The following is a 27,600-nucleotide window of genomic DNA, read 5'->3' on the forward strand; positions in this document are numbered from 1 at the left end:
GGAAGCAAAGGAAAACCAGAGCGAGGCTTGAAAGAGGTTGACCTTCCAGAAAGATCATCAGCAACCTGGTACTGATAGACACAGATAACTCGTCGATAGGCTATGCTATTCAGAGAGAGGACCAGAGATCAAACATGAGACAGGAAACAGACAAATATTCATCTACATCAACCATCAGCAAGAGGAACATGGTCCTACCAAGCTGGATCATTAAAGAACAACACCCACCTGAGAGATCACAAATTTGCCTTCTCACACAGATTTAAACACTCAGACAGAGGGTCCAAAGGTTTGAGACCAGTGGTCTCAGACCTTTGGACCCAGTGATTAGAAAAAGAGAAAAAGTGATATTAACCCATCCAGAAGATATGTCCTGATTAGCACAGTGATCCCAAGCACCAGCGAGGAAGCAGCCGAGAGGAAAGGGAGGGGGGAGGGGGGGAGAGAACAAATACACATTAACAACATCAGGCAACAACACAGTGCTCACTGCACACAACAAGTTCAACTTTAGTGTACAGAGTGGTCAAAGTGTTGATGCCTCGGCATGTCCTGATGTTTGTGCCAGAGAGCAAACACTTCACCAGTCAGCAGGTCGTTCACAGGTTCAACAGAACATCAACACAGCAGAGACATAATGAGCAGCAGACACTTTCATGCTGAGCCCCTGGACTGAGACCAGCTCTCCAGGTTAAAGAAGAAGCTAAAGACTTGAGGCTCAGCTGGGGACCACGTCCTCTACCTGGTCTCCTGCAGCCACTGGTGGAAGGCGTTAGCGTGCTGCGCAAACTCTTGACGCAGCTTGTCGTTTTCCTCCTGTCTCCTCTGCTCCTTCTGCAGCTCCAGCTCTCGCTCCTGCATCAGCACAGTGAACAAGGTCAGTGAGTGAAGCTGCACCTGTACATGATGCGCATGAGTTCTAACAGGTGAGGTGTCTACAGGTGAGTGGGTGGCTTTGCATTAGAGAACATAGTGAATGAAAACGTTAGCAGCCTGTATGTGAGTGTGATGTAAATGTATATATAACGTGATGTGGGGACCTTGATGATCTTCTGCAGATTCCTCCATGTCTCCTCCAGGGCCTCCATGGTGAACCAGGTGTAGGGGTTGGACACCACCTGGTAGCTCTTGATCTGCTGGTCCAGCTCAGCCAGCTGGTTGAAGTCAGCCTGAGCCGAGCTCAGTGAGGAGCGGAAAGCCTCGTGGGCCTCTCTCAGCGCCCGGATCTCCTCCAGAGAGTTGCACCTCACTGGGTCTGTCAGGTCTTCCTCTGCGTTCTCGAACCAGCTGTTGAAGGCTGAGGCCTTCTTGGCAAATGTCAGGAACAAGTCTTCAACCTGGGGTGGGAAGGATAGGATCCGTAAACAACTCACTGATTTTACCTTCGTTTGTTACGATGCTTCATCTTCCACTTCAGCTTTGACTCTGGACTTCACATATTTTTGGACAAAAAGACTCAGAGACCACAGATACCATGACTGTCCTCAGGCCTCTTTACCTTTCTGAAGTGCTCCTGAGCCTCCAGAAGCTTCTTCTTGCGAGCGGCTGAGTTGGACAGCAGCTGGTTCCAGCGTTTCATCAAAGCAGCATGGCGAGCTTCGATGGCTTTTGATTGGACGTGCTTGGTGGCGAGCAGCTGGTCCTTCAGAGCTGTGATGTTTGTGATGCCCTCCTGCTGGAAGGCCTGCAGACCAGCATCAAACGTCTCCTGCAGACAGACACAGACACGTTGTCAGTGGAGAGAGTGAGATGGTGCAGAGGAGACGTATAGCAGTGTGTGAGAGGAGGAGTACCTGCTTGGTGAGCAGAGTCTGCACAGATGATAGGTCTCGGCCGTAGTCATCAGTCTTTAGGCTGTTTTCTTTCTCACCTTAACAAAAACCACATCATAGGTTCTCAACTGATCAAACCAGTCTGCACTGAGTACAGCTACACCTGGTCTGGCTTCCCAGACAGTGTGAGTCAGGACGTGGTTAGCCTAGCTTAGCATAAAGACTAGAAGCATTGGGAAACATTAATAATCACACTGTAAGACTTCTGTTTACACATTCAAACTGAAGTAAAAAAAAAGAAACAGACTGACAACAAACTGACCATTTCCACTGAGAACACGTCATCACTGTTTTAAGCAGATGCCAGCCATATGACCGCTGAGAACAGTGTGCAAGTGGTCACATGATTACATCTATTTTAACAAACATGTGTGATGATGCATAATAAGCAAACTTGTCAAAGGTCTCAGGAAAATTCAGTCTGCTTATGAGTGATTCATGTTGTAACAGAATGAATGAACCGTTTGTGAGACTTTCAGGAACCTTGAGTGCGTAAGGAAGCACAGGACTGCAGACCTTTGAACATGATAGTGAAGCTTTTCTAGTTACGGAAAAATACCTGGTACTTCCTGTGCTTGGTAAAAACAATAGAGGTCACTTGCTTTGGACTGAGACAGTCTTCTAGTAATGGAAGACACAGACTTAATGTGTTCATACCGATCCAGGACTCCACCACGTCTGCCTTCCAGTTGAACTGCAAGAAGGCAGAGTTTTCATCCAGCTTGGCCTTCCTCTGAGCCGCCGCCCTCTCAAGCTCTGACACTTTTCCTCGCAGAGCCGACATCTTGGCGCTGATGTTGTCCACATGATGATTGTTCTGTTGGAAACACAACAAAGATCTTACACCTCAGCTGCTGTTGTCATACTACACAACTCACACAGATGATTATCTCAGTGCTTTGAAAAAGTGGATTTCTCCCAGTACAGTCAGCACCTTCTTGATCAGCTCCTCTCCATTAGTGCACACATCGTTGACTCTGTCCCTGTGCACAGTGAAGTCCGTCTCAAATGCTTCGTGCTTCTTCAGCAAACCCTGTAGAAAAGTTTCCTTGACACTCAGTAAAACTCATCACAACGGTTAATATTAAATCACAGATCTCATTCTGTCTGCCAGCGAACTGCACCTGCACAGCAGCCAGTGTGTCTCCGTAGTCCTCACTCCCCACTAGATTCAACTTCTCATTAATCCAAGCTTCTTCCTCTTCCACATTCGCCACAAACTGCTGGTACTCCAGCGACTCCTCCAGCCTCTGTCCCCTGGGGGCAAACACACACATCACACAGTCACACACCATTTGTGTCTTTAGGCTGCAGCTGTGCGGCAAACTGAGTTCCTCAGGACTTCAGAACCAGGCTTACCTCGCTCCAGATAAGTCTTTGAGTTCCTTCCAGTGGTCGACAAACTGGGCGAGCCTCTGCTGGATCTCCTCCTGGCCGATGGTGTTGTCATCAGACAGCTTCTTCCCAGTGTCAAGCACCGACTGGGAACACACACACACACATCTAATCACTGCATCCCACAATCATGTTACTTTACTGATACTGAGATATTCATCACTGATAGTTCATCATTTTCCTGTGAGGGTGAGACAAGACTTAACCACTGTCATGTCTTCTATAAAATGCAGAGCTGGAGTCAGGAGGCAGTTAGCCTAGCTTAGCATCAAGACTTTGAGCAGGGGGAAAGAGCTAGCCTTACTCTTTCCTAAGTTCAGAAACACTGGTAGATGTATTCTGTAACTCTGGAAGGAGCTGTTTCCCTCCTGCTTGCAATCTTTATGCTAAGCTAACAGCTAACCAGCTAACATCCTTACACCAGAGCTGCAGTCAAAGAGTCAAAAAATCCTCTTTCCTAACCACTTTTCTTTGACCTCATGGAAAATGTCACAAGGTCAAGGAAAAGACAATCATAGTGTGTCACTTTAAATGTGACTCATGGGACGACATCATCTCTGTTCAATTCATAAGGGAAGGTCCAGTGAACTACAACCTCTCGTGATTCAGCTGAGGTCTCTTTTGGAATGAGTCAATGTTGAGGTCAGAAGGATTTGGGGGTCAGACAGAAAGGCACAGAACCTGCTTCACACTGAATAATTGAGAGCAACAGATCACTCCCTTACCTGGATAGCCGGCTCATGGGCTCCCAGCTCGGCCTCCAGTCTCTTGTGTTTCTTCCTCAGATTCTGCACACCTGTCAAATCACGTCCGTAGTCCTCTGAACTCACAAGCAACTTCTTTTCTCTGTGTGGGGGGTTGGAGCAAAAATGTGGATAGTTGTGCATTGTGCTTGACTCATTTCCACTACTGATATTCATCTAGATACCATGAACTCTCTTACTTGATCCAAGACTCTTCATCATCCAGGTCCCTGAAGAACTGGTGCAGCCGGTGGGACTCATTAAGTTTGGCCCGACGGCCAGCGGCCATGCTCTTGATCTTGGCAAAGCGGCCGTTGACAGCGTCACGCTTGTCTTTCACCTGCGAGGTGTCAAAGGCGTTGCTGGCCATCAGGCTGTCGGCCTGGCCGTTCAGATCCTTCAGACGATCCTGCAGGGTGGGGACAGAGGTGGTCTGAGGATCCCACTGTAACTCTGGATAATGTGAATCTACTTTCTTGTCTTACTTCTACTACACATTACAAATTCTCTAAATAGGAGTTCTGTCACGCAGACAAATGTTCTGCATGTTACCCGTGGTGCAGCTGACCCACATGCAGGGACACCTGTGGTAATAAATACCTCATGGGCAGAAATATCAGCCTCCAGCAGCTGGTGTTTCTTCAGCAGGTTGTTGACTGAGGCCAGATCTTTACCATAATCTTCAGAGGCGAGAAGGGCTTCCACCTGAGAACCAACAACATACACAGACGGTGACACACCTACACACAGGAGATGATCTCAGTGCTTCCATCCGTCACGCAGACTCTCACCTCAGACAGCCAGAAGTCAAAGTCTTTAATGCCCGTGTTGAAGTTCTGCTGCTTGTTGGCCTCTTTGAGTTTCTGGCTCTTCTCTGCAGATTTGTTGACCAGGAACTGCCACTGTTCATCCAGAGCATTGAGGCGCACCTGAGGAGCAGACAGGTCATGTTTGAACAAAGTCCTTTCCTGCCTGTGAACCTCAGTCTGGTGTTCAGTCACATTTTACAGAAGGTAATGTAACATATATGAAATAATAAACCAGCGTTCACAGACAGGTTGAACATACCTTGACTGCGTCTTCGCTGCCCGCACATGCTCCTCTCTGGATCAAGGCGTTGCCAGTGTCGATGACTCCACGGATCCTGTCTGCGTTGGCATGCAGCTCAGCCTCAAACGCCTGATGTTTCTGATGCTTACTCTGGAGGGGACAGGGACACAGCATGAGAACCTGGAGGTGGACAAGCTCCTGATTTATGGTGTAAATGTTCTGAACTGATACACTACAGTTTTACATCACCCCCAGTTTTACAGTTTTTATTGAAATATCAGCAGCTCAAGTGAGCGGTGTTATTACACCCTATGATGCATCACAATGACAATGCTGCAGGAAGTAGGCCTGTATACTGCTGTCAGAGTGGAGAGAGACAGATAAGTAACACAGGGAGACAGACTGGCTGGTCCGGGCTGCATCCTACAGCAACACAATTAGCCACATTAGAAGACCAGAACCAGATGATGAAGACCAGTCTCCAGACCTGAACCTCATCAATTTCACTAGAACCTGAAAACTGGAGGTCTTCTAAAACTGTAGTGCAGGTCATTTAACATTAGCAGCTAGCAATGTTTTCATACTTACACTCAGCACAAGACCTGAAATTAAAGTTCTTTTGTCTAAAGCTTCATGAAGCTGACGCTGACATCAACTATCAATTATTGTTTGTAACTGACAAACAGGAAGGTGGAAAAGAACAAAATTACTTCAACACAGGATGGCAACTATAACAGACAATGTGGGACATTGATACACACACAGGACAAACAGGTGAAGAACAAAAAAATGACTACAGCAGAGCTGACTCTGAGAAAACCTACAAGAGGAGGAGTCACTTTAAAGTCGCTTTACATTTCTACCGTCCTACACTTCAGCAGGGTCTCCACACATGAAACACAGATCAGGTCTCTCATAATTCAGGATTAGTTCATCTTAAAATTAATCATTTCAAGTTTGAATTTGATTCATTTTAACTCAAACATCTGACGCAAGTTTAAAGACCATCCTCCTCACTGATTTCTAATAAAAAGAAGCCACACCCAAAAACTAGCAGCTTTTGATAACAAAACAAACATGTCATAAAATACAAATATGAACAGAATTAAGCCACATTTTTTAGTTATCAAAATTAAAACCCAGGTGAAAAGAAGCTGGCACTCAACAGTGCTGATGAGGGACAAACTCAAGATGGACAGAGTGCTTGTTCTATGTCGTGTCTACACACATAGCAGAGACATGGACACATGGAGGAGAACCTGCTCGGTTGTTAGTCAGCTGACACACTACTCAAACTTACCAGCAGCTTGGACAGCTAAAAAAAATAAGACAGTGGGAGAGAAGTTCAGTCTCACTTCAGACAGGACAAAGAGAGGGATTTCACACAGTTAGAAAAAAGTAGCGTCAATACAACAAGACAAAACACATTAGCAATTTTAATGAGGCTAAGGTCACTTGATTAAACACCTGAACTTGAATCAGGTACCAGCTGTGAATGTGCTCCCTGAGCTTCTTCTTCTATCATTTTCTTTGAATGTTTCTTAGACACAGAAGCATGTGCTGTCTTTCCTCTTCACTACACCACAGTTATTCTATGTCCTCCTGTCAGACTGGCTGTGTGTCTGTGAGTTGGACCTGTGTACCTGGATGTTAGTAGGGTCCTTGTAGGACTCATCAGTCGCAGTCTGCAGCTTCTCACTGATCCAAGCCTCGATCTCGTCCACATCCCTGCTGAACTGCTGCAGGGTCTGAGATTCACCCAGCTTTGAACGTTTTTCAATCATCTGGGCCTTCAGCCGGCGCCACCTTCAAACACCGACATTTCAAGTTTTAAGATAAACTCAACAAAAAAGTTCAGTGGTTTACATTTTATCACACAGGAGGAAACACGTGTGTGTGTGTGTGATTGTGTGTCAGAAGCTAAGGATAATACATGTGTGCCAGCTGCTATGAAATTCAAGCTTCAGTGATTCTGCATCACCTGGGAAATATCTTAGTGAGAGGCTCACTCTTAGTCTGGACTCAGACTACAGGAGTTTTCAAATCCTCACTGATTCTGACATCAGGTTGCATCACACACATAAGGAGAAACTTAACAGATTATCTTCTCCTTAATCTCAAACATGTTCACACACTGCAGGATATTATAAAGATTACTGTGCCTGAGCTTGAAATCAGGGAGCAGTGCTCCACCTCATCGGGAAGTGGTTGTCACAGGTCGTCTGTTCTTCAGTGAGAACTGGAGGTGAGATTTTAATTGCTTTAATATCTGTCAACAGTAGTATGCTGGCTGATGTTAGCCTGAAGGGCTAGAATGTTGACTGTTGCTGAGCAACATCATCAGCTGCTCCCAGACTGACATATTCACAATTATAAACATTAAAATCCTAAACAGCAAAGGTGTGTGATATTATCAGGAGGTTTGAGACTGGATCTGATGTAATGTAAAATGTAATTTGGGTCGAACATCAGTAACAACCAAGGTCCAGGACCAGATTTCTCCTCTGATTGTCAGGCAGATGTATCAGGCCAAATCTCCTGTAGTCTTAACCCAGCTTTAGTTTTCAGAGTGAGTCCAAAAATGTCTGTACAAGCCCTCAGTACGTTTGAGTAAAACTGACAAACAGACTGAAGGCTGCGAACTGAGGAACTGATGTAGTATCTCATTATTGGAAAACACAAAAAAAACACAAGTTGTGATTTGCAGGATTTTTTCATTTCTATGAATAACTTCTTCTTCATCCTGTCATCACTGACAGTGTCCTGAATCTATGGAGTGGAGTCAGTGTGGCACTTCTGCCTGAACAGAACAACTGAAGATGCATGTTAGAGAGTTCCATTGATCCATGAAGAAATCCAGATGTTTCCTACCTGTCAAGGACTTCATTGCGTCGGTTGAAGATCTCAGGTTTGGCATAATGATCGGCTCCAATAAGCTGATCAGCAAAGGACTGCAGAGCAGCGATTTTCTCCTCCTGTACGACAGGACAACATTCAATCGTTTATAGAACACAACTACTGATCAGTTTTTCAAACTGTCACTCAGCAGTGTAATGTCTCACCGACCTGCACATTAATGGCTTTGTCAAAGTCTTCATGTTTCTTGATCAGGGCTTCCACACTGTCCAACGAGTCGCCCTTGTCATCACTGGCTAAGAAGGCTTCACGAGCCGCCATCCAGTTCTCAGCCTGTTCACAGTCCCTGTTGAAGAGCTGGTGAGGGACACAGACAACAGTCAGTCAGAGGAGGGACACAGACAGTCAGTCAGACGAGGGACACAGACAACAGTCAGTCAGAGAAGGGACACAGACAGTCAGTCAGTCAGCATCAGACAGCGCTTCCTTACCTGGAGCTCCAGGCACTGGTCCAGCATCATGCGACGCTGCACCCAGGCCTTCTCCAGGTCAGCACGCTCACGGTCCAGAGCCTCCAGTTTCTGCTGAATCTCAGCACTAGCATAGTGGCCCCGAGCCAACAGCTGCTGACCAAACTGTTCAAAGGCCTGGAAGGTTCCAGCACGAGCGTCGATCTCAGTGCGGTGTTCCTGGACACATGGAAAAGGAAGCATAGGTTGGCAGTGTGGGATGGGCAGTGACCTGCACTCAGGTCTGCACAGAAACAGATGGGAGGAACTCAGTACCTGGTGTCTTTCCAGAAGGGCCTCAGCTCCAGTCACATCTTTGGCCAGCTCCTCTGAGGACACAAGTCCTCGGATGCCATTAATCCAGGACATCAGATCTCTGTGTACAGATAAAGAGAGCTGGAGCCAAACAATACCACACATATGTAAACACATCTCGTGTTAAATCTAGTTCTTCTCTCGAACATCAGCTCTGACCCGGTGGGATCCTCCTCACCTGAAGTCAGACAGGAAGCGCTGTAGGTCATGGGAGTTGCCTAGCTTGTCTTTGCGCTGGTCAGCACGTCCTACCAGGCTGCTCCAGGCCGTATTCAGCTCGGTGCATTTCTCCTGGATGTCATCCACTGCCTCTGGGTGGGACTGGATGAGACGCTCTGCCGTCTCACCGAGAGAGTTCACCTGGGTGCAACACAAGACATGAGTCCAGCTCTCAGAAGAAACTCAGGTAAAATCTTACAGTCAGCGGAAAAGCTTTATGAGAGACTGACCTTATCACCCAGAGCTGCCAGGTCTCTCTCAAAGCCTTCATGTTTGCGCTGCAGAGCCTGAACACTGGCCAAATCGTGACCGTAGTTGTCAGTGTTGAGGGCCTGGTTCTTCTCCTCAATCCACTCTTTAGTTTCATCAGCATCCCTGTGGAGGCACAAACACAACAGTATGTAATCAAACATCTGGAAGAACAATGTGATGTACAGAGGTCTGTTTCCTTCAGTGTTTATGACTCTTCTCTACTTGTTCTTCATTCATTCAGCGTCACATCGTGGTCATGTTAGCTCTTTTTTTCGTTGAAGATAATAGTTGGCAGAGAGAGAAAGGGGTATGAAACGAAGGTCTCTGGGCAGGGAATCAAATCACTGAGACTGGCTGACTTCTTGTTGGGAGGAGGTAAATATGGTTTGTTTTTGCTGTAACCAATTAGTAGCAAGTGTATCTGACCTGCTACGTCATTTTCATTTGACACAAATATATCTTTATTTATATAAGATTGATTTACGAGTTGTTCTTCCTGTGCAGCTGCATCAGTCTCATCCACACCTGTCACCGTATTTACCAGACGCCATTTTTTGTGGATCTAGCTAATAGCTCTGTATGAGGATGACGTCCCCTTTCTGAATGCTGCCACTGAGCAGGTTTGCCTGAATCACTGAACAAACTGCAGGTATGAGCAGTGACTGAGAGGTTTGGAACCAGGGAACTTCCACCTGTGGCCACAGCGGCTGCTATTCAAGAGAAGTAACACAGGCTTCCTTTAACTTCTCCCAAATCCTGACAGATTTTTTTCACACATGTTAAATCCTCAATGGCGAACTGCGTTATAATCTGGAGTCTGCTCTATACAAAAGATGTTATACAAGAAGAAAGTTTGGGCATCAGCCAGGCTCTACCCTTCTGGCCTGAATTTGAACTGTATGGCTCCAGTAGCTGTGACGGATAACAGCGAATATTCAACACAAAGTGGAGCTTCCAAAACCCTGCCGGTGATGTCACAGATGCTACAGGTGGTTGGTACCTGTGGAACCGCTGCACCTCATGGGCACTGCCCAGCATGTTGCTCCTTTCTTCGGCGAGCTGCTGCAGTGACCGCCAGCGATTATTCAGCTCCTGCACACAAAACAATAAACATGAAACAACACTCCTCATTTTTCACAGTCTGGTCCTTCTACTCGTTTCTTCTCGTTCTGGTGTGAAAAGAGTACAACATGCAACCTTAATTAAAGAAGAACTCATTGTGTGATTCAGTCATGTGTGAGGATTATAGATGTGCTAAATATTAGCATAAAACAGCTCTGTCAGATAAACCTTGAGATCAGGTGAGAAAAGTTAAATTAAACATTTAACTTAAATATAAGAATATAACTATAATGTGCACTCATTCTCATGGTTTGTGCTGATGTGTGGTTGATGTGCACAGACAGTGATGGACAAACAAATAGGCAGATGGATGATGAGGGTGGGATGCACAGAACTGGATGAACATTACAGGGCTGGATATCAGCACTGATCTCCTGATTCACTTTGATTTGGATTTGAGTCCAGAATCGATCATTTCCGTTTTACTCTTAATGACTGTGTGACATTGTGTGAAGCTCTTCTCAGAATTTATCCTGGGAACTTCAATTTCTACTCTGTTCAACAAGTGAGCAACACTGTTTGTCCATTAGAGGCTTGTTGTAAATATGTTTCACAGGTATGAAACAGGACCAAGAATTTCTTTTCCTTGCCAAACAATAAAAACACAACATCTCTATTGTTTTTAGGTCTGTATCTGCAAAACAGTTGAGCAACCTGCAGCACTTACAAGGCGTCGTCATTCTGCATGTTTTAAAAGAAAAATCTTAAACCACTGCACACAGAACATTTAGCACAGATTAGCATGTTTACTGAGAAAAAGTGCAAATGCAAAGATCAATCTCTGGATTTTAAGAATTGATTCTGAAGCATTCAAATAAAAATTATGATTAATCGGAAAATCTATGTTTCTTTTGTTTTGTTTTTTTAATCCAGCCCTGAACATCACACACACATGATAAAGGAAATCAGAGTAAAGAGTCAACATCTACACAGAGATGCTGAAGACATAACTGGAGTGGTATGTCAGCAGTTCATACCACAGTTAACACACGAACGGGAAACAGGGTGGAACCAAACTAAACACTGTCGACACTGGAGATGGGTTTCAGAGGACAGGAAGAGAGAGATCAAAAAGAAACTGTGATGATGGGGTTATTTCTCTGATCACAATGCAGGACAGAGATGCAGGCGGAGTCATGATGAGGTCAGGGTGGACTAGTTCATCTTACCTTGATAGTATTAAAGTTAGCCGTCGTTTGAACAGCCAAGCGTATATTCTACAGGTGAATAAACATGGCAGAAAGAAGAGAAAAAACAGAAAAACACCACACCAGTCAAGAGTGTTATGGAAACTCCCAGAGTTTGTCTTGATCATCATCTAAGACCAAACCAAGACTTAAAACCAGCACTGCAACCATGGTCCAGCAGAACCAGCCCCACACACTGAATCATGATTAATCAAACCAGATACTCAAAGATTGACTAATCTTTACACATGTTAACATTAAGCACCATGACAATGCAATGTCTTATTGGGCATGAGTGCAGTATATTCCAGAACAGATGCACCAGTATCAAAGTCATGCACAGTTACAGGATCTGAATATTTCGTCAAAGATCGTCTTACCTTCCATGGAGACGCAGTCTTGGAATCAGCTTCATCCTGTTGAAGAAATAAAGCATGTCTCTGGTGAGCAAATATTTCACTGTTATCTTAAGTGGTTCTTAATTATCAAGTAAAATGTGTGTGATTGACAGAAATGACTACAACCTTGCCGGGAGCTGCACCAAGCATCTCTTGTTGCTGCAAATGGAAAAAACCCAATCTCCATTAATTTACATGTAAAACATGGAGGACAGCTCACACAGCTGACAGAGGTACGGAGAACTTGCCTGAGCCTGAACCATGGGGGCCTCCTCAGCCATGAGGCCTTCAGACTCCAGCTCAGACGCCACCTTGTTGATGTCCCTCAGACGAGACTCATTGGCCTTCAGGTCCTGCACCAAACAAAACAACATCACACACTTTTTCCTTGAGACCACAGAAGCTAAGATGCTGACTAAATAGAAACAATCAGAAATACTGGTGTGAGTTGTAGAACTCAAGAGTTCATCAAGTTATCATTTACATTACATGGACCAAAAGAAAGCCAAAGTGAAACCAGGTCCTGTTCCATTAGTTACTTTAGGAGAGAACTTTGGTGAATTTTATGGACATGGAGAAACCCAGGTTGTGATATCACACTTCACCTTCTGGAAGTCGTCAAACTTCTTCTGAAGGACCTCGACCTGCTCCAGGTCCGAGCCGACCTCCTCGTTAGTGAGGGCGCTCTCCTTCTCGTTGATCCACTGCTGGAGCTCGTTGGCTTCGCGGAATAACATGAACTTTTTGCAGCTCTTCTCTAACATGTCCTTGCGTTTCTCTCCCAGCTCCAACAGAGTCCCATACCTTGAAAAAAGAGACAACAGAAAGCCTTTCGTTAGAAAACCATTGGAAAGTCAGTGGCTGCTGTATGCAGGGTTTCTGCAGCTTTAACAGGTCTAATCTAAGAAATGTGGAACTAAACACACCTACACAGAACTGTGTGTACGCAAGTGTGTGTGTATGTTTTCTGGTGCCTCTTTGTGTTTTTCTGACTTCCTATGTAACTCTAATGCCTTTCCTAATTTGAGCATTTTGACCAAGTGCAGCAACTCAAAATTTGATAACGACCAAGCACTACATTTTCTGTTCTCCAGCCAGATCTCATTAAACTTGACCCATTAGATGAACTTAACATTAAAAGAAACAAGTTTAACTTATTACTTCTAGTAAAGTAAAGGAGATGCCACTTTAGCCCATACACCACATGGCAGCACACCAGCTGCTCAAATAAATTCTGACTGGGCTGCACAGCTTGCATCAGTGGTTATTGTACTGCTTCAATATTGGTTTTGTATTGTGGTTTTGTTATCAATTTACATTTTTCCCAAAATACATATTTGAAAGACTGAAGTTATAGCAACTCTATTAAAGTAATATTACCTACTCTTTAATGGATTTGTGTTTATTGCTAGTTTTCACTTGATTTGTCTGGTCTCAAAATCAAAGTTTCAAAATGACTCCTGAAGCTCTGCAACAATCAGTCACTTGATCAATCGATCTCCAGTCTGTGACGGTATGTGTGCACAGCAACCTTCAGTGTTTCTGCAGGGTCAAAGTAGTGCATTTTTAAATGAATCTGTTATTAGCAATTGGTTAAAAAAATAATGATTCAGATACCTGTAAAAATGGTGAATATCAGATCTGACAATCAGCCAGGACGACAGCGGACCCCTGATCATACAGACAGCTGCCTCTTGTCACATAGAATCTTTTATCTTATGCACACATAAGACCTACTTTGATCAGTTACATATAAAAACTACCTCGTTAGCAAAGGCTTATCACATACAGGTTTATCTGTATGTCCATCTATACATTGAACACATTGTCCCAGGTTAATCTACAACCCAGCGGATTTCTGTCATGGTTTTTGGAGGCACTGGGATCAGCTGAATTTCAGACCAGTTGAATTATTGATTAATTATCAAAGCTAATTTCTCTGACTGGGACCTTGTGATTTGGGCTTGAGGTAACCACTAAAAAAAACTCATTTAAAGCCTGATGTGGTCAGAACATAACTGCTGATGAAGATCATGGTTTGAAACAGTGACAAAAGAAAATCAGAAGTGAACATCCACAGACAAGCCTGGGATGAGGAGGGTGTAAATGGTGTGCAGCACAGGTACTTCTATCCCTGTGATGAATAGAAGAAGAGGATGACGTAGACACAGTGTAACAGCAGGAGGGTTTGCAAGTTTTAAGGGTGTGGGGGAGGGGAGGGATGTAAAACTGCTGATGATATTTAGTGGCATTATGATCACAAGAACACGCAGAGGGACGCTGGTTCCTACTCACAGCTCTTCCACCTGCTTCATGCGCACAGAAACGCTGCAGGCCTCCTTGGTGACAAGCCTGCTCAGTGGCAAAGCAGCGTGAACACACAGCAAGGCAAGATTAAGGTGTTATAGCGAGAAGACAGCAAGGAGAGACAGAGAGAGGCCAGGGGCAAGATCATTAGCGTTAACACCTGAGCAAAAAACATTATCTGATGGAAGCAAAGAGAGGTTAAAAAGCAGAAGAGAAATAGTTCAATCTTGTAGGAAAGGAGAAATGAATTAGTAAACTACATCGTGATAGAGGTTGTGATATGGGTTTCTTACTGGTTCTCAATCTGGTCTTGGCGCAGTGCAATGCTGCCGTGTTCATCCAGCAGGTTTTCCCTGGAAGAGGACTGGGTGGGGTCCAGCTTCTTCACATAAGCAGCAGGAACAAAGCCCTGGCGATCATTCACCTCCACCTTCCACCAGTCCTGGGAGCAAGGAGAAGAGGAACATTAACAAGTGATGGTGATGAGATACTTCCTGATGTAAATCACTTTCATTACGTTAATATTCAATTCAGGCAAAGTGCTTGAAACACCGTTTCATGTTACAGAACTACATGATATTTCTATTGATATTTTACAGTCTTCTGATGCACTAAATTAATCCACCACTGAAAACAGTACCAAATAGAGGCATTTCCCCCTGTCTGAGTGATGTTTGTTAAATTACAGTGACCAGATGTTTTAGGAGATCAAAACATCATGTTCACTCACTGATGAACAAGTAACATTGATTATCTTGTATCAAAAGCACATGTTGAGGTCTGGGATTCATTAGATGATAAGTGAACAGCTGGTTCTTGTAGTCAGATGTAAAGACCTGAGTGGTCAAATCATTAAGACCAGACTGTTAACAATTCAACTTGAGTATCATTCAGCATGTCTCTTATGTACATGTTTACTGAATCTGGACAGTTTGAGTTCATGGTGCAGTCAGTCACACAGTCTGTTGGACACTGAGCTGGTTTCATTTCTACCTTGTTGGTGCTGTTGAGCAGAGTGAGGATGTCCCCTTTCTTCATGGTGACTTCACGGGGGCTCTTCTCCTGGTAGTCGTACAGGGCCAGGACCAGCTCCTTCCCGGTCTCATCATCAGTTGGTGCCACTTGTTGCTGTTCAATGAAACAAGTTCTATCACTGATACATGTCTCCTAAAATCTAAAGAACATTTCATTACTATGAAAATTAGGACAAACTAAGTACTACTACTCTACTGCACAGGAAAACTTGTGAATGCTTGAGTGTAAAGGAGGACTGGGTTTTACCCTGCAGGACTGGGCCTGCTCCTTCAGGGCCTGGATGCTGCTGCCGTAGGCACTCAGGTCAGACATCAGAGCCTCGTGCTTCTTCAGCAGAGCCTGTGGAAGACCAAGTGTGAAAAAGTTTTTTTTTCAGGCTCATTTTCCCTTGAAAATGCTCAAGTTTTGTTTTGGCAGGTGAAAACATGTGTTTGTGGTTGTCATATTAATTTTTGCTAGGGGGGCTGAAGTACAGCTGCAGGACTGAAATCATTCATGTTTCTTTCCAGGTAATCTTGAACTTCTCCATGTACTCTAAAAACCAGGTGCACATATTGTGTGTTAGTAAGTTCTGTGACATCACTGACATCACTGTCATGTGTTTCTTTTGGCAAGAAGTCTTTAAGTCTTTCTCCCCGAGAAACTTTAGGATTGTGAGGTTTACATCTTGTAATCGGCTGCATAGATTCGTACGAATTTCAGTTTGCAACATGTGGGTGTGGTTTGTAACAACAAATCTAAATTTCTACACATTTCACCTTCCATGCATTTTTAACACATCCACTGAATTGTGACTGAGATTTGCACTCAAACCCGTGGTCTATCAGAAGTCTGTCACTCTATATTTTTCCAAATGTGCAAAATCAATTAATTAAATATCAAATGGTTCAGATCAGTCAACAGCGAGTCCACAGTGATAGACACCATCCAGCTGTAGTTTGTATTGAATGCATAACAATTTTGTTTTTGTTCAGTGTTGGATTCAAAGTCAGTAAATTAAAATATCAATAAAAGTCATAAATAATAATTAACAATAAAAAAATTCAGGGCATTTTTACTGTTGTGTTTTAAGGTTAAACAGACAAAAATACACCAGTTTTAAATGTGATGTCACATGTGATGTCATTGCCTCAACAAGTCGAAGGTTATTTTAACCCTGTTATAATGTTCTTTGTATTTCTAAAAGTGTTTCCACATCAAAAACCGGGAAACTGGCAGATGGGTGGGAACTTCCTCTCACTACTCAGGTACATAAAGTGACAGTGTCCTCAAGGTGGCGCTGTAATAATCAAGTTTATGTTTTTGTGATGAAATTGAAAGCAGCACGGCCCAGAGTCAAAGTCGTTCATCATTTTAATCTCTGAAGTCATCTGTATTTTTGCTCCTCTCTTCACAGTTCTGCACCAGTGGGTCCTGATGTTCTCAGGCTGAACGGACCCTTACTGTTGCAGCATGCAGCTGTTTTTATTTAACAAACTACTTCCCTTTTGGATAATGAATGTGATTGATGTATTGTATTGTGTATTCACTTAGCAGATGTGACATGTTCTTGTACAATACTGTTTCTACAGTGACTCTATATTTTTCTTGCAAGTATCAGCAGACTTTGTCTCCTGGAGAAGATGAAGACTGACTCATCAGGTGTATTTAGATCTATAATTACTGCTTGTTCTGCTTTGTTTACTTGACAGCACCTGATGAAGGTCTTCATTAGACTGAAACACTGCTCTGTCAAATTGAATTTAATGGAAGCTATCAGTTCGGCTGACAGCTGAACCACTGTATAACTCGATCAATCAGTAAGTCAGTCACAGATATTCGTGTGGCCCTCCTTGTTCAACAAAATGAAGCAAATCAATTAATTAGAATAAAACATTAAAGCTGAAGATGATGTGGAACAGAAACAAGTGAAAATGTGTTTTTTAAGAAATGAGACTGTTTGAATGTTGAATTGATTTTTTTAATGAAGTGAATATCTGGCCCACATCTCTTCCCTTCATTTACCTCAGCGGAGTCCTCATCTTTGCCGTAGTCAGTGCTCCCCACGATGGGCTCTTTCTCCCTCATCCAGGACTCTGCCTCGTTGGCATCAGCAAAGTACTGCTGGGCCTGCAGAGAGTCCTCCAGGTCCTGTCTCCTCTGGGAGGCTTTAGCCTTCAGTGTGTCCCAGCGTCCATGTAGTTCAGCCAGCTTCGCTTTCACATCCTCACCAGCAAAGTGCCCTGGGTAACCCAGACATGAGTGATCAGCATTTTCAATGTTGGGACAATGTTTCACTTGCTTAAAAAGCTCAGTTATCTCAAAGACGATACCAAGACAGTCTTAGATTTTAGATGAATTACCTTCCTCGATCATGGCCTCTCCTTTCTGGGTGACAGCCTTAATACGAGGTTCATGACCAGTGATCTCAGCCTGCAGGGCCTGGTGCTTCTTCAGTAAGTTCTGGACACCAATAAGGTCTTTGCCTGAGAAAAACACCAAGTGGAACTTCATTAATCATCTGAAATATGTGAGGAACTGTAGCATCATTCAAGTTCACTAATTATTGATGTAAACCAACCTTTTATAGGAAACTACAGTACTGTATAATATAGTGGCCTGGGTGCTGTTTCCATAAAGTTTTACCTCGGTTAGTAGAGGCAGCAATGGGCTCTTTCTCACGGATCCAAGTCTCTTCATCCTCCACATCTCTGAACAGCTGCTGGAGCCTGAGAGAGTCGGACAGTTTCTGCTTGCGTGCAGCCATGGGCTCACGCAGAGCTTCATAACGAACAACCAAAGCTTCCTGCTTCTTGCGGATGTTGTCAGCATCAAAGTGTCCAGCCTCTTGGAATTGACGAGCCTGAATTGTTATGCCATCAATACGATCCTGGGAGAAAAGAATTTAAACATTTAAATTACATTATACATAAACACAAAAAAACATGTTATCAGCTATGCCCTCATGATGAATGCCTGGTGATGAGTACCTGGTGAGCAGCCACGTCTGCCTCCAGTAGTGCGTGTTTCTTCTGTAGGTTCTGGACACTTGTCAGGTCTTTTCCATAGTCGTCTGAAGCCAGGTGGCCCTCAACTTCATACAGCCACAGCTCGATGTCTTCTACGTTCCTGTTGAACTGCTGCTGCTGGTTGGCCTCACGCAGCTTGATGCCTGAAATGAAACAGTAGAAAACAAGTTTAAAATCAGAACACCTCAGACTGTTGTGGAAAATGATGGTGCTGAAACCAACCCTCTTGTCATCAGTGCCCGAGTCGCGGTCCATTATTACTTAAATCATATGTAAATAACATTATTCTTCTTAAACAGTACTTCAGTATCCATTTTATGTTGATGACAACTTTATATGTTCCTCTTCAACCAAGGCCTTGACTCATCCTCAGTCTGCTTCAATATCACTTCTGAATCATAGACTTGTTTTAAAAAGAACTTGTCATTTCTATTGAGATTCAAAACTTTGCTTGATAATTAAAGAGGGAAATTCTGTCTGTCATTTACAGCAACAGTGTTGTTCAGTCAACTCTTGAATTTGTTTACAGAGACACTGAGTGCAGCCATGCAGCCTCAACACCACTTCAGCATTTCAATGCATTATGTTTATGTCTAATGACAAATTCCCTTCACATCACTGCCCTGCATCACAAAAAGACTTCCTTATCAACAGGAAGTCTTTCATCTATAAAGCTCCACTTTTGCTCTGACATACCAGCATCTTCTTTCTCATTTAAATCTTACATTAAAATGATCCAATAACCACTTATTCTTAGAAACTTCATATATACACTGATGCTGGTAGAAGTTGTTCCATGTATTACTTTAAATGGAAAGAACTGCCCTTAAACTAGATTCTTAAATTCCCCTTGAAAACTTAAAAGCATTGTGGGTTTTTTTTTTTTTAAACTCTTTTGTAACTGATTTTATGGGTTCTATTTGTCATTTGTTAGTTGGTTAGATGGTTTGTTGTTGTAAGGTATGTTGTGGTTGGCTGGTCTTAATGAGATTACCAGATTAAATCAAGTTACTAACAGAATGTCTTTTGTTGACCCTTCACTGACATACACTATTAAAGCTATGTTAGACTTAAATTTTCACATCTGATGATATTAAAAACAGTCTATACATGTATATATGTATATCTTAAATCCATATACAGTAGCAGTTATAGTATCTTCAACCCACACTTTCCTCAAGCCAGTACCTTTGAGCTCAGTGGCCTCCAGCAGTTTCTTCCACTGGGAGCTGACCTCTTCCATGCGGCCAGCCACCTCAGTGGAGGCGTAATGCTTTCCATCCAGCAGCTCCTGGCCAGACTTCTGCAGAGCATCGATGCGGCTTTGGTTCGCTGACAGCTCAGCTTCGAAAGCCTGGTGTTTCTGCACCTTTCCCTGGAGGTTGGAGGGATCCTGTTTAGAAAGCAGAGGCAGAAAGGTTGGATGAGAGGACAAAAAGAAAAGGGTAGCATAACACTGGAATGTACAAAAACATTTCAAAATGCACCCCAGATGTTTTTATAAATTACCTTGTAGGCTTCATCAGTGGCAGTCTTCATCTTCTCATTGATCCAGCTCTTGAGCTCATCAGAATCCCTAAAGAACTGCTGCAGGTGGAAAGAGTCCTCCAAGGCAGCGCGACGAGACTGAGCACGCTCATGCAGGGCATTGCGGCGGCTGAGCAGCTACAGATGTGAAATGGAAGAGAAAACGTATTATTTTTAAGATACAATGAGAGGAATTCTGTGATCTGCTGTAGTGTTCAGGGCCATTATCTGAGGTGGGAACTCAGGAAGCTGACAGTGGTACTTACAGCATCTCTGCGAGTAGCCACATCTTCTTTGGCGTAGTGGTTGTTCTGGATCAGTTTGGTAGCAAACTCATCCAGAGCCTGGACTCATACAAGAAAAAGAGATTAAGAGTGTATTCTATTTCATAACAGTACATGTCTAGAGATGCAAGACTGCAAGACTTGAAGGTGGATTGTGAAACATACAAGTGGACAAACTGGAGTAACTTACAGTGATCTTCTCTTCTTGGGCACTAAGTGACTTCTCAAAGTCCTCATGTTTCTTCAGCAGTGCCTCTACACTATCCAGGGAGTCACCAAGGTCTTCATTCAGGAGGAAAGCCTGTGCAATGAAAACATTAAAAACCAGCACATCAAATCTACCACACCACACACACATCAGGATAATTCTTTCCTGAGGAATAAATGGACTGCTGATATTGCAGGTTTTCATGTTTGTTACTTTTTACCTCTTGTTTACTCATCCAGTTGTCAACTTGCTCAGTATCCCTGTAGAAGAGCTGCAGGTCCATGCACTGCTCATACTGCTGCCTGCGAACCTCCCACAGCTCCAGTAGAGACTCCTTCTCCTCAGCAAGGATGCCCAGCTACACAAACACAACACACCACTTTAAACAAAGTACACAGCAGTATGCTGGTATAGATACAGTACAACATCACAGAAAGAAAGAAAGAACAATCTGGATGCTGTCACCTTTTCCTTGACCTCCTCAGAGGCGTAGTGTCCTGTATTGAGTAAGGCCTGGCCAGCTTCATCTGTGGCTCTAAAACTGTCCTCATGGGCATCGATCTCTCCCTGAAACACATTACAGAAAAACACTTATAAATGACATTGCTTCTTTTTAAGTGTGGAGTGAATGTTGTGTTATGTTGTAATTTTGTGTTACAGTAGATTTTACCTTATGCTCCTGATGGCGGTCTAGCAGAGCCTCAGCTCCAGCCACGTCATTGGCCAGTTCATCAGCATTGATCAGGGCCTTCATCTCTGTCACCCAGCTGGTCAGATCCCTGAAGTCAGCAGTGAAACGCTGCAGCCTAAAAGACACAAGGGGGCAGGAGTGAGCAGGTTTGCCACTCAGATGCAGCCTCACATGCCCTGTACACTCTCACTGAGCTGGAAAAGATGCTTTCATATTTTCAATCATAGCAGGGTTCCTAATAATAAAGGTGTTAAGATCTACGTTAAGACACACACCAGAATGTGATAGAATGAAGTAGCCAGTGACGAGCTGGACAGTATACGCTGACTGAAAACAACATATCCCTATCTACAAGTTATTTCTTCGTTTGCTTTTTTATATTGTGAATACACTGGTTCAAGCTTTTACAAGACAAAAAGGTCAGTTAAAATAATCAGGAGCAGTAAGGGCACTAATATCTTGAAGTAGTTCAATTTCAGATTCTCTTGACAATTCACAGATACCTAAGATTTACTGTTTGTGCATGACAAGCTGCATCAACTTCAAGAGCAACTAGGGTTGCAACAAACTGTTGCATTCTCATCATCAATTACGCTAATTATTTTTGATTAACTGATCTAAAGAAAAAGTCAAAAATGCCCAAGGTGATGTCTTCATAACAGTCCAAAATCCAAATTAATTTATTTTGCTCTTACATAAGACAAAGAAAACCAGCAAATCCTAATAAATGACAAGGTGCAACTGAAGAAAGTTTGGAATTTTTCCCTGAATTATTACAAATAATAGATAGATCACTTTTCTGTCGATCGACTCTCAGTACTGCTACATGTATCATTTTACACATGACTATTTAAAGGTTTGAAAGCTGCTTGCTTTAGAGAACATGCCCCTTTCATGAAAACACAGTGACTGCATATGTGATATATTGCCCAGGCAGCAGCGACGTGGCTCAGCAGCCAGGACACTGACAGTTCATTACTGAGCAGTGTCTGGTATTTTACCGGTAGGAGTCGTTCAGGCGGGCGTGGCGCTCAGCAGCCAGAGTGCGAATCTGCTCCCAGTTAGTGATGAGTTCATCCTTCTTCAGGTGAATCTGGGAGGCGTTCTGAGGATGTGTCTGCTGCAGGCGCTCAGCATCTCCACCCAGTGTATTGACCTATTGAAAAAGCAGAAAAAGGAAATAAGAAATTAGAACAATATTTTAACTTCATGGCTGCTCTCTTAATGTGTTGACATTCTGCAGTGCAGCGTATGTCCTGCCTTGTCCTCCAGAGCAGCCAGGTCTCTCTCCAGACCCTCATGTTTGCGCAACAGAGCCTGCACACTGGCCAGGTCACGACCAAAGTCATCAGAGGCCATCAGCTGCTCCTTCTCCTTGATCCAGCTGATGGTCTCATCCACATCCCTGGTGTCAGAATGAGAATACACAGCCTGTCACTATCATCAATGAGGCAAAGTAATAACGTGAAACATTATTACAATACACACACACACCCAGTGTAAAAGCAGTCCATCTGTGTGTCTGATGTTTACCTGTTGAAGCGCTGCACCTCAGCAGCCCCGAACAGCTTGCCCTGCCTCTGCTGGGCAAGACCCTTCAGGCGCTGCCAGGCGGTATTAACCTCGTCCTGCTTGCGAACTATGAGCTCAGCCTCAGGATGGGTCTCCTGTATCAGCTTGGCTGCCAGCTGGTTCACTTCATTCACACGCTCCTCATGGGCTGCCAGGTCTGTCTGGAACTCCTCAAACTTCTTCTGCAGGAGCTCCACATGCTCCAGGTCCTGGCCCAGCTCCTCGGATGTGGCCATGGCTTCCTACAGGTGGAAGTGGAAGAACAACATTGAGGCAACCACTGAAACTAAACCTTTCTACTTTTATGTCTTTAGAAGCTATAAAAATGGCTCATTAATCATTTCATTGTCTTTGAATGACGTAATTTCGCCATTAAGTCAAATTGTCATTTGAAGTGTCACAGAAATAGCATTTCATTCATTATTAACAATACACTACACTAAAATTAGGCATTAATGTCATTTGTTTGCAAATTAATTTATAAATGTATAAATAAATTACAAAGTCATTCATTATTTGATATTTTTATATTGCAACAATAATAGTTTAGCATGTTTACAAAAACAACATACAACAGTCAATATGTAAATAATTTAAATATAATTCATGAATAAATCTATTTGAAAATGCAATTCAAAAAGAAAAGTAAATATTACATTTTTTTGGAAATTAATAATTAATTTAAGGCACTCAAAAGGGCAATTTCCATTACCTTTTGGGCCTTGCTTTGGCAAAAGTAGATAAAACAATGCAAATGAAACCTTGGTCAGGGAAGTTTTAAGGCTTTGTGAATCTGACCTTGTCACTGATCCAGTCCAGGGCGTCTTCACACTCACGCAGGTACTGGACCAGCTTCTGGGCCTGCAGGAGACGCATGCCCTTCTCCTTAGTCCTTTGCAGCAGGAGTTCCCACAAACGATGCAACTCCTCCAGACGAGTCTACCGTACATGGGAAAGGGGAAAGGGTATATTTTTTAAGTCACTAGAAAGAGGCGAGGAGAGTCAAAGAAGTTATGAAAATACAGTGGAAACTACTTATATGGATCAAAAATCTATGGCTGTTTCACTTGTAGTAATGCAGTAGTGGACTACTCATTACTCATTACTTTATATTCATGTTATAAATATACACATGTCAATTAGATGGTAATCTGCATGAGAAATAAAGAAAACAGTTCGGTTATAACAATCATCTGTTCATAGAAATCAATCAATATGACCCAGACAGACACGATCATGATGAGCAGTTTCCACTGAGAGAAAAAAGGTAAAAAAAAAAAACATCTCCAGAACAAGACCAGATGCCACTGCAGTTTTCCTTTGTACTTGATTAGAAATCTTCTGTGAATCTGTATCTAAAATTGAAAAGTATAAGTGTTTTAAAGTTATTTATTATACAAAAAAATATCTGTTAAAAAAAACCACAACCTGGAAACAAACAGATTTCCACAAGCACCAGTCCATTGTGAACCGACCATTTCCTCACAGCAGAACAAGGGGAAGCTGATTGAGATTAACAGCACTCAAGGGTCACACAGCACTTCAACACCTACTTGTATATATTCAGCCATATTGAGACTTGTAACTATGGGTCTCTGTTGTGTCCGGTAAGGCGTGTAGGACTGAATCAGATGGAAGGAGTTAACAGAATATTCAGGAAGCAAACCCCAGTAAGCCTTTTAACAGCTTTAAGATTCTGTTTGCTCCTTAATGACGCAGTCTATATTTCCTGCCCACCACAGATACACAGAATGTTATTGTACATAAACACCGTGTATTAAACTGACTGCATCTTCATCTCTGTGTGCCTTACTCGAATGGTTTCAGAGGCGAAGTGTCCCTCGCTGATCATAAGGTTTCCAGTCTCATCCAGTTTGATAATGGCCCCAGCGTTGGCCTGAACTTCAGCTTCAAAGGCCTGATGTTTCTGCAGCTTACCCTGTGTAAAAGAAGACAGTAAAATACAGTTAAAATATAGATGAACAAGAGCTTATCTAGATTATGAATACTGGGACAGTAGCAATGACTGTATACATATAAAATGTTAACAATCTAAAGGGTTCAAGTAAGAGGTCTTCATGGGTCCAAAGTTATGAACCAGAGCTGAAGCAGACCTGTGGAAAACCTACCTGAATCCAAAATGCATAAGCAGGTTTTCAACAAAGAGAGACCAAATCTGAGGGGCACCTGAGAACCGATACAACAGAGAGAGAATACCAACACCGGCATCCATTTGGATCCACTGGGTATTGAACATATTACACACACACCTGAGATCGGTCACAATAAAAAGAGACCCTAATTGATTGAGTGGACCCTTGAAGACCTCTATATCAACCATACAGACAGACATCAAAAACAAGGCTAACAGACCTGCAGGTTGGAGGGGTCCTTGTAGTTCTCATCGGATGCGATCTGCAGCTTCTCCTGGATCCACTTTTCCAACTCATCAGCATCACGGCGGAAGAACTGAAAGCGGTAAGAGTCCTCCAGCTTCTGCCGACGCATAATCGACAGCTCCTTGAAACGCCGGTAGCGGTCCAGCACCTGCTGCCTGCGCTCCTGGATGTCTTCAGCTGTCTCCAGCACTTTGACCCCTGCGGTGTCCATCTTCTACAAACAAATCATAGGTTACACTCATTAGTAAGTTCTGAACATGGATCAGACCATCAACAGTTTTCTACCATACCAGTTTAAACTACATCATGACAGATCAGCTCTGTGCAGAAAAGCAGCTAAAATAAATTTGAAACTCATTTATTTGGACGAAACTTTGACATTTTACCTGCTCAGGCCACAGATATATGGAAATGTACAGACAAGCTATCTAGCCGATACAGTAGAACAGCTCCTCTTTCTCTAATAGATTTATGTATAACTCATGATATCCAAACAGACTGCTACAGAAATGTAGGTTCATCTCGAAGATGTTACACTCAATATTCCCTTTCCCCATACTACAATTATCGGTCACATACCATCTCATTCATAGATGCTACTGAATTGCAGATCAATCACAATCATCAAACTTCCCAGATAAGACCACTGATGCTTTAACAGTCTGTCTGTATCTCTGACTTTCATTAATATAAAACTATTTTCAATTAGTATCAAAGCTCAGATAACAGACGGGGGATTATTTGTGTCTCCAGCATCCTGAACCTCTACAATTTTTCTCTTGACAGATACTTGGAACTGTGAGGCGGGATATAACAAACAAGGCTGTTTGCCTCACCCCCGCCCCATCCTGTCCCAAGCTGTGCAACCAAGGGGCCGGCAGCTGAAATAGTAAAATGCCAAACGGGGGTGGGGGCGGAAATTCCACACGCAAGCGAACAGTAACCAGGCTTCACTGCACAATGGGATTGCTGCAGTCAGCTTCTCTGTCCACTGTTTCTCTGGCCCCTCACGCTGTAGGTTACAGCTAGTAGGTCCAGCTAGCAATCCTGCTGAACCATGAAAAAACATGATCTTAACTGACATCCACAGCAGCTTAGTTTCTACCAATAAGGAAATCAACAAGGCGTGGGCAGCACAGTCTGAATAGCAGAAATGAAACTCACTCAGTGAGTAATTATCTGAGAACTAATTAACGTGTGACTGTTGATGGTTTTCTAACCTTATTTTTATTCAGTCAATTTAACATATACATAAACTTATAAACACAGAGGTGGTGAGTGACACTTAATGAACCAGTGTAATAAGAATATATTCTATATTTTTGTGTCAGACTCCAGCCATCAACAGACAGAGACAAAGAGAAAGAGAGCTATTGATCTGTCTAACCAGACCAAGGTCAACTAGACCCTAAGCACAATAGCTGACAGCCACACTGAGTGCAGGGTGTGTGGAGTCTGTCATACCTAAATGTAGATGAAAGAGGTTTTTGTTGATGTTGCAGACAATGATACAAAAAGCGATGGGTAGATGTCCCGGTCTGAATGAGAGGATTAGTGGAGTCAGCAATGTAGCTGAACTGGGCTTTTTATCCACAGCCAGTGCATAGACATGATTTGGTCCCAAGAGGTGCCATTACCTCTCCAGACAAGCAAGCATCCCAGTGAGCCAACACATAAACCCACTAAACATAGTGTATACTGTAAGCTGATTAGTGCAATGAAAACACACTGCCTGGAACAAGTGACCATCCAGAAAGCTGGCCCAGTGTTTCCCACACATTGATTTATCTGTGGGAGCCAAACACAATATCCACATTAACCACCACATACTGATTTTCTGTTTTTTTAACATTTTAAATGGGTAAAATCCGAGTTCATTGTACAGCTGTGCAGAGTGCATTAAGGCGACATCCACTCTAATTCATTTTTAGCTTTAAAACACATCACTTTTGCTACGTTTACTCCTTCCGTCCACACTACTGTTCTTCGAGCCCCTAAAACAGAGACTTGTGGAAACGCTGCTGGATGCGTTTGAGTTTGAAAACTCTGGGGTTGTGTTTTAGTCAGGACAGACAGAAACACACCCTCATTTGCTTCCTGATCCGGTCTTTTCAGTATGACGTATCCCTCCCTGATTCAACTCAGTCCTATCATGTTACCCCAGATGAAAACAATGATTCCCAATCTGTTTTCCTACCATTCATGACCTGACGGCTTCATACTAGTGTCACTTTCACTAACAGTTCCATCTCGTCATCAGTCCAAGCAAATGACTGCAGTGTAGACATTTCCCATTTACACCGGCACGCCCATGCCCAGTGTACATGGATGGTTACAGTTTACAGTGTAGGCAGAGATTATTTCTGTTACGAAGCTAAAACACTTGTCTAGATGGCAAAACGTGTTAATGTGGCTGTGGCCCCTCCTTGACCCACTCTCTCTCTCTCCAACACTTTGACAACAGACCCGTCTGTCAGAGTCACACTGGCCATCAGGAGCAATGCCAAAAAATCCATTCAGTTTTTACCCTGTCTGTCTGTCTGTCTGTCTGTCTCTTTACTGGCCATCTATGTGTATCTGTCATTCAAGGTGCGCAGAATGTGCTGCATGCATGTCCTGGGACTAGGCTCACTGGCCAATCACAATATGCTATTAACCCACCTTCCCACCACCGTCAGCCAATGCCACAAA

At 43.3% G+C, this 27,600-nt stretch overlaps 1 protein-coding gene across 7 annotated transcripts in view; it reads right to left on the reverse strand.

Moving 5' to 3' along the window:
• Positions 1–27,600, reverse strand: part of sptan1 (spectrin alpha, non-erythrocytic 1) — a 36,175-nt gene that overhangs the window by 2,061 nt on the left and 6,514 nt on the right. For 2 of the 7 annotated variants that reach the window (XM_071466514.1, XM_071466515.1), the window contains exons 2-50: positions 24,884–25,123; positions 24,324–24,449; positions 23,309–23,449; positions 22,472–22,752; positions 22,199–22,343; positions 21,940–22,094; positions 20,918–21,053; positions 20,713–20,814; positions 20,468–20,605; positions 20,230–20,340; positions 20,022–20,099; positions 19,738–19,893; positions 19,417–19,621; positions 18,190–18,371; positions 17,846–18,089; positions 17,563–17,685; positions 17,225–17,442; positions 15,467–15,559; positions 15,179–15,313; positions 14,479–14,627; positions 14,174–14,230; positions 12,484–12,682; positions 12,127–12,231; positions 12,005–12,037; positions 11,861–11,896; positions 11,463–11,510; positions 10,172–10,263; positions 9,150–9,294; positions 8,879–9,060; positions 8,662–8,761; positions 8,368–8,565; positions 8,087–8,233; positions 7,892–7,995; positions 6,664–6,826; positions 6,321–6,335; positions 5,039–5,170; positions 4,762–4,899; positions 4,571–4,675; positions 4,171–4,379; positions 3,953–4,073; positions 3,192–3,313; positions 2,957–3,089; positions 2,767–2,865; positions 2,490–2,649; positions 1,794–1,870; positions 1,499–1,708; positions 1,041–1,337; positions 743–855; positions 356–373 (exon numbers count right to left, since the gene is read on the reverse strand). In XM_071466514.1, the coding sequence (XP_071322615.1) occupies positions 356–373; positions 743–855; positions 1,041–1,337; positions 1,499–1,708; positions 1,794–1,870; positions 2,490–2,649; positions 2,767–2,865; positions 2,957–3,089; positions 3,192–3,313; positions 3,953–4,073; positions 4,171–4,379; positions 4,571–4,675; positions 4,762–4,899; positions 5,039–5,170; positions 6,321–6,335; positions 6,664–6,826; positions 7,892–7,995; positions 8,087–8,233; positions 8,368–8,565; positions 8,662–8,761; positions 8,879–9,060; positions 9,150–9,294; positions 10,172–10,263; positions 11,463–11,510; positions 11,861–11,896; positions 12,005–12,037; positions 12,127–12,231; positions 12,484–12,682; positions 14,174–14,230; positions 14,479–14,627; positions 15,179–15,313; positions 15,467–15,559; positions 17,225–17,442; positions 17,563–17,685; positions 17,846–18,089; positions 18,190–18,371; positions 19,417–19,621; positions 19,738–19,893; positions 20,022–20,099; positions 20,230–20,340; positions 20,468–20,605; positions 20,713–20,814; positions 20,918–21,053; positions 21,940–22,094; positions 22,199–22,343; positions 22,472–22,752; positions 23,309–23,449; positions 24,324–24,449; positions 24,884–25,120 (6,713 nt within the window). In that variant the 5' untranslated portion in view covers positions 25,121–25,123. The remainder of the gene's footprint in view (positions 1–355; positions 374–742; positions 856–1,040; positions 1,338–1,498; positions 1,709–1,793; positions 1,871–2,489; positions 2,650–2,766; positions 2,866–2,956; positions 3,090–3,191; positions 3,314–3,952; positions 4,074–4,170; positions 4,380–4,570; positions 4,676–4,761; positions 4,900–5,038; positions 5,171–6,320; positions 6,336–6,663; positions 6,827–7,891; positions 7,996–8,086; positions 8,234–8,367; positions 8,566–8,661; positions 8,762–8,878; positions 9,061–9,149; positions 9,295–10,171; positions 10,264–11,462; positions 11,511–11,860; positions 11,897–12,004; positions 12,038–12,126; positions 12,232–12,483; positions 12,683–14,173; positions 14,231–14,478; positions 14,628–15,178; positions 15,314–15,466; positions 15,560–17,224; positions 17,443–17,562; positions 17,686–17,845; positions 18,090–18,189; positions 18,372–19,416; positions 19,622–19,737; positions 19,894–20,021; positions 20,100–20,229; positions 20,341–20,467; positions 20,606–20,712; positions 20,815–20,917; positions 21,054–21,939; positions 22,095–22,198; positions 22,344–22,471; positions 22,753–23,308; positions 23,450–24,323; positions 24,450–24,883; positions 25,124–27,600) is intronic. The other 5 variants (XM_071466520.1, XM_071466519.1, XM_071466516.1 and 2 more) reach the window with 5 other exon arrangements.

The sequence above is a fragment of the Trachinotus anak genome, unplaced genomic scaffold (genome assembly GCF_046630095.1).
Source record: "Trachinotus anak isolate AG129_WGS33_773 ecotype Australia unplaced genomic scaffold, CSIRO_AGI_Tana_v1 ptg000028l, whole genome shotgun sequence".
Taxonomy (NCBI): Eukaryota; Metazoa; Chordata; class Actinopteri; order Carangiformes; family Carangidae; genus Trachinotus; species Trachinotus anak.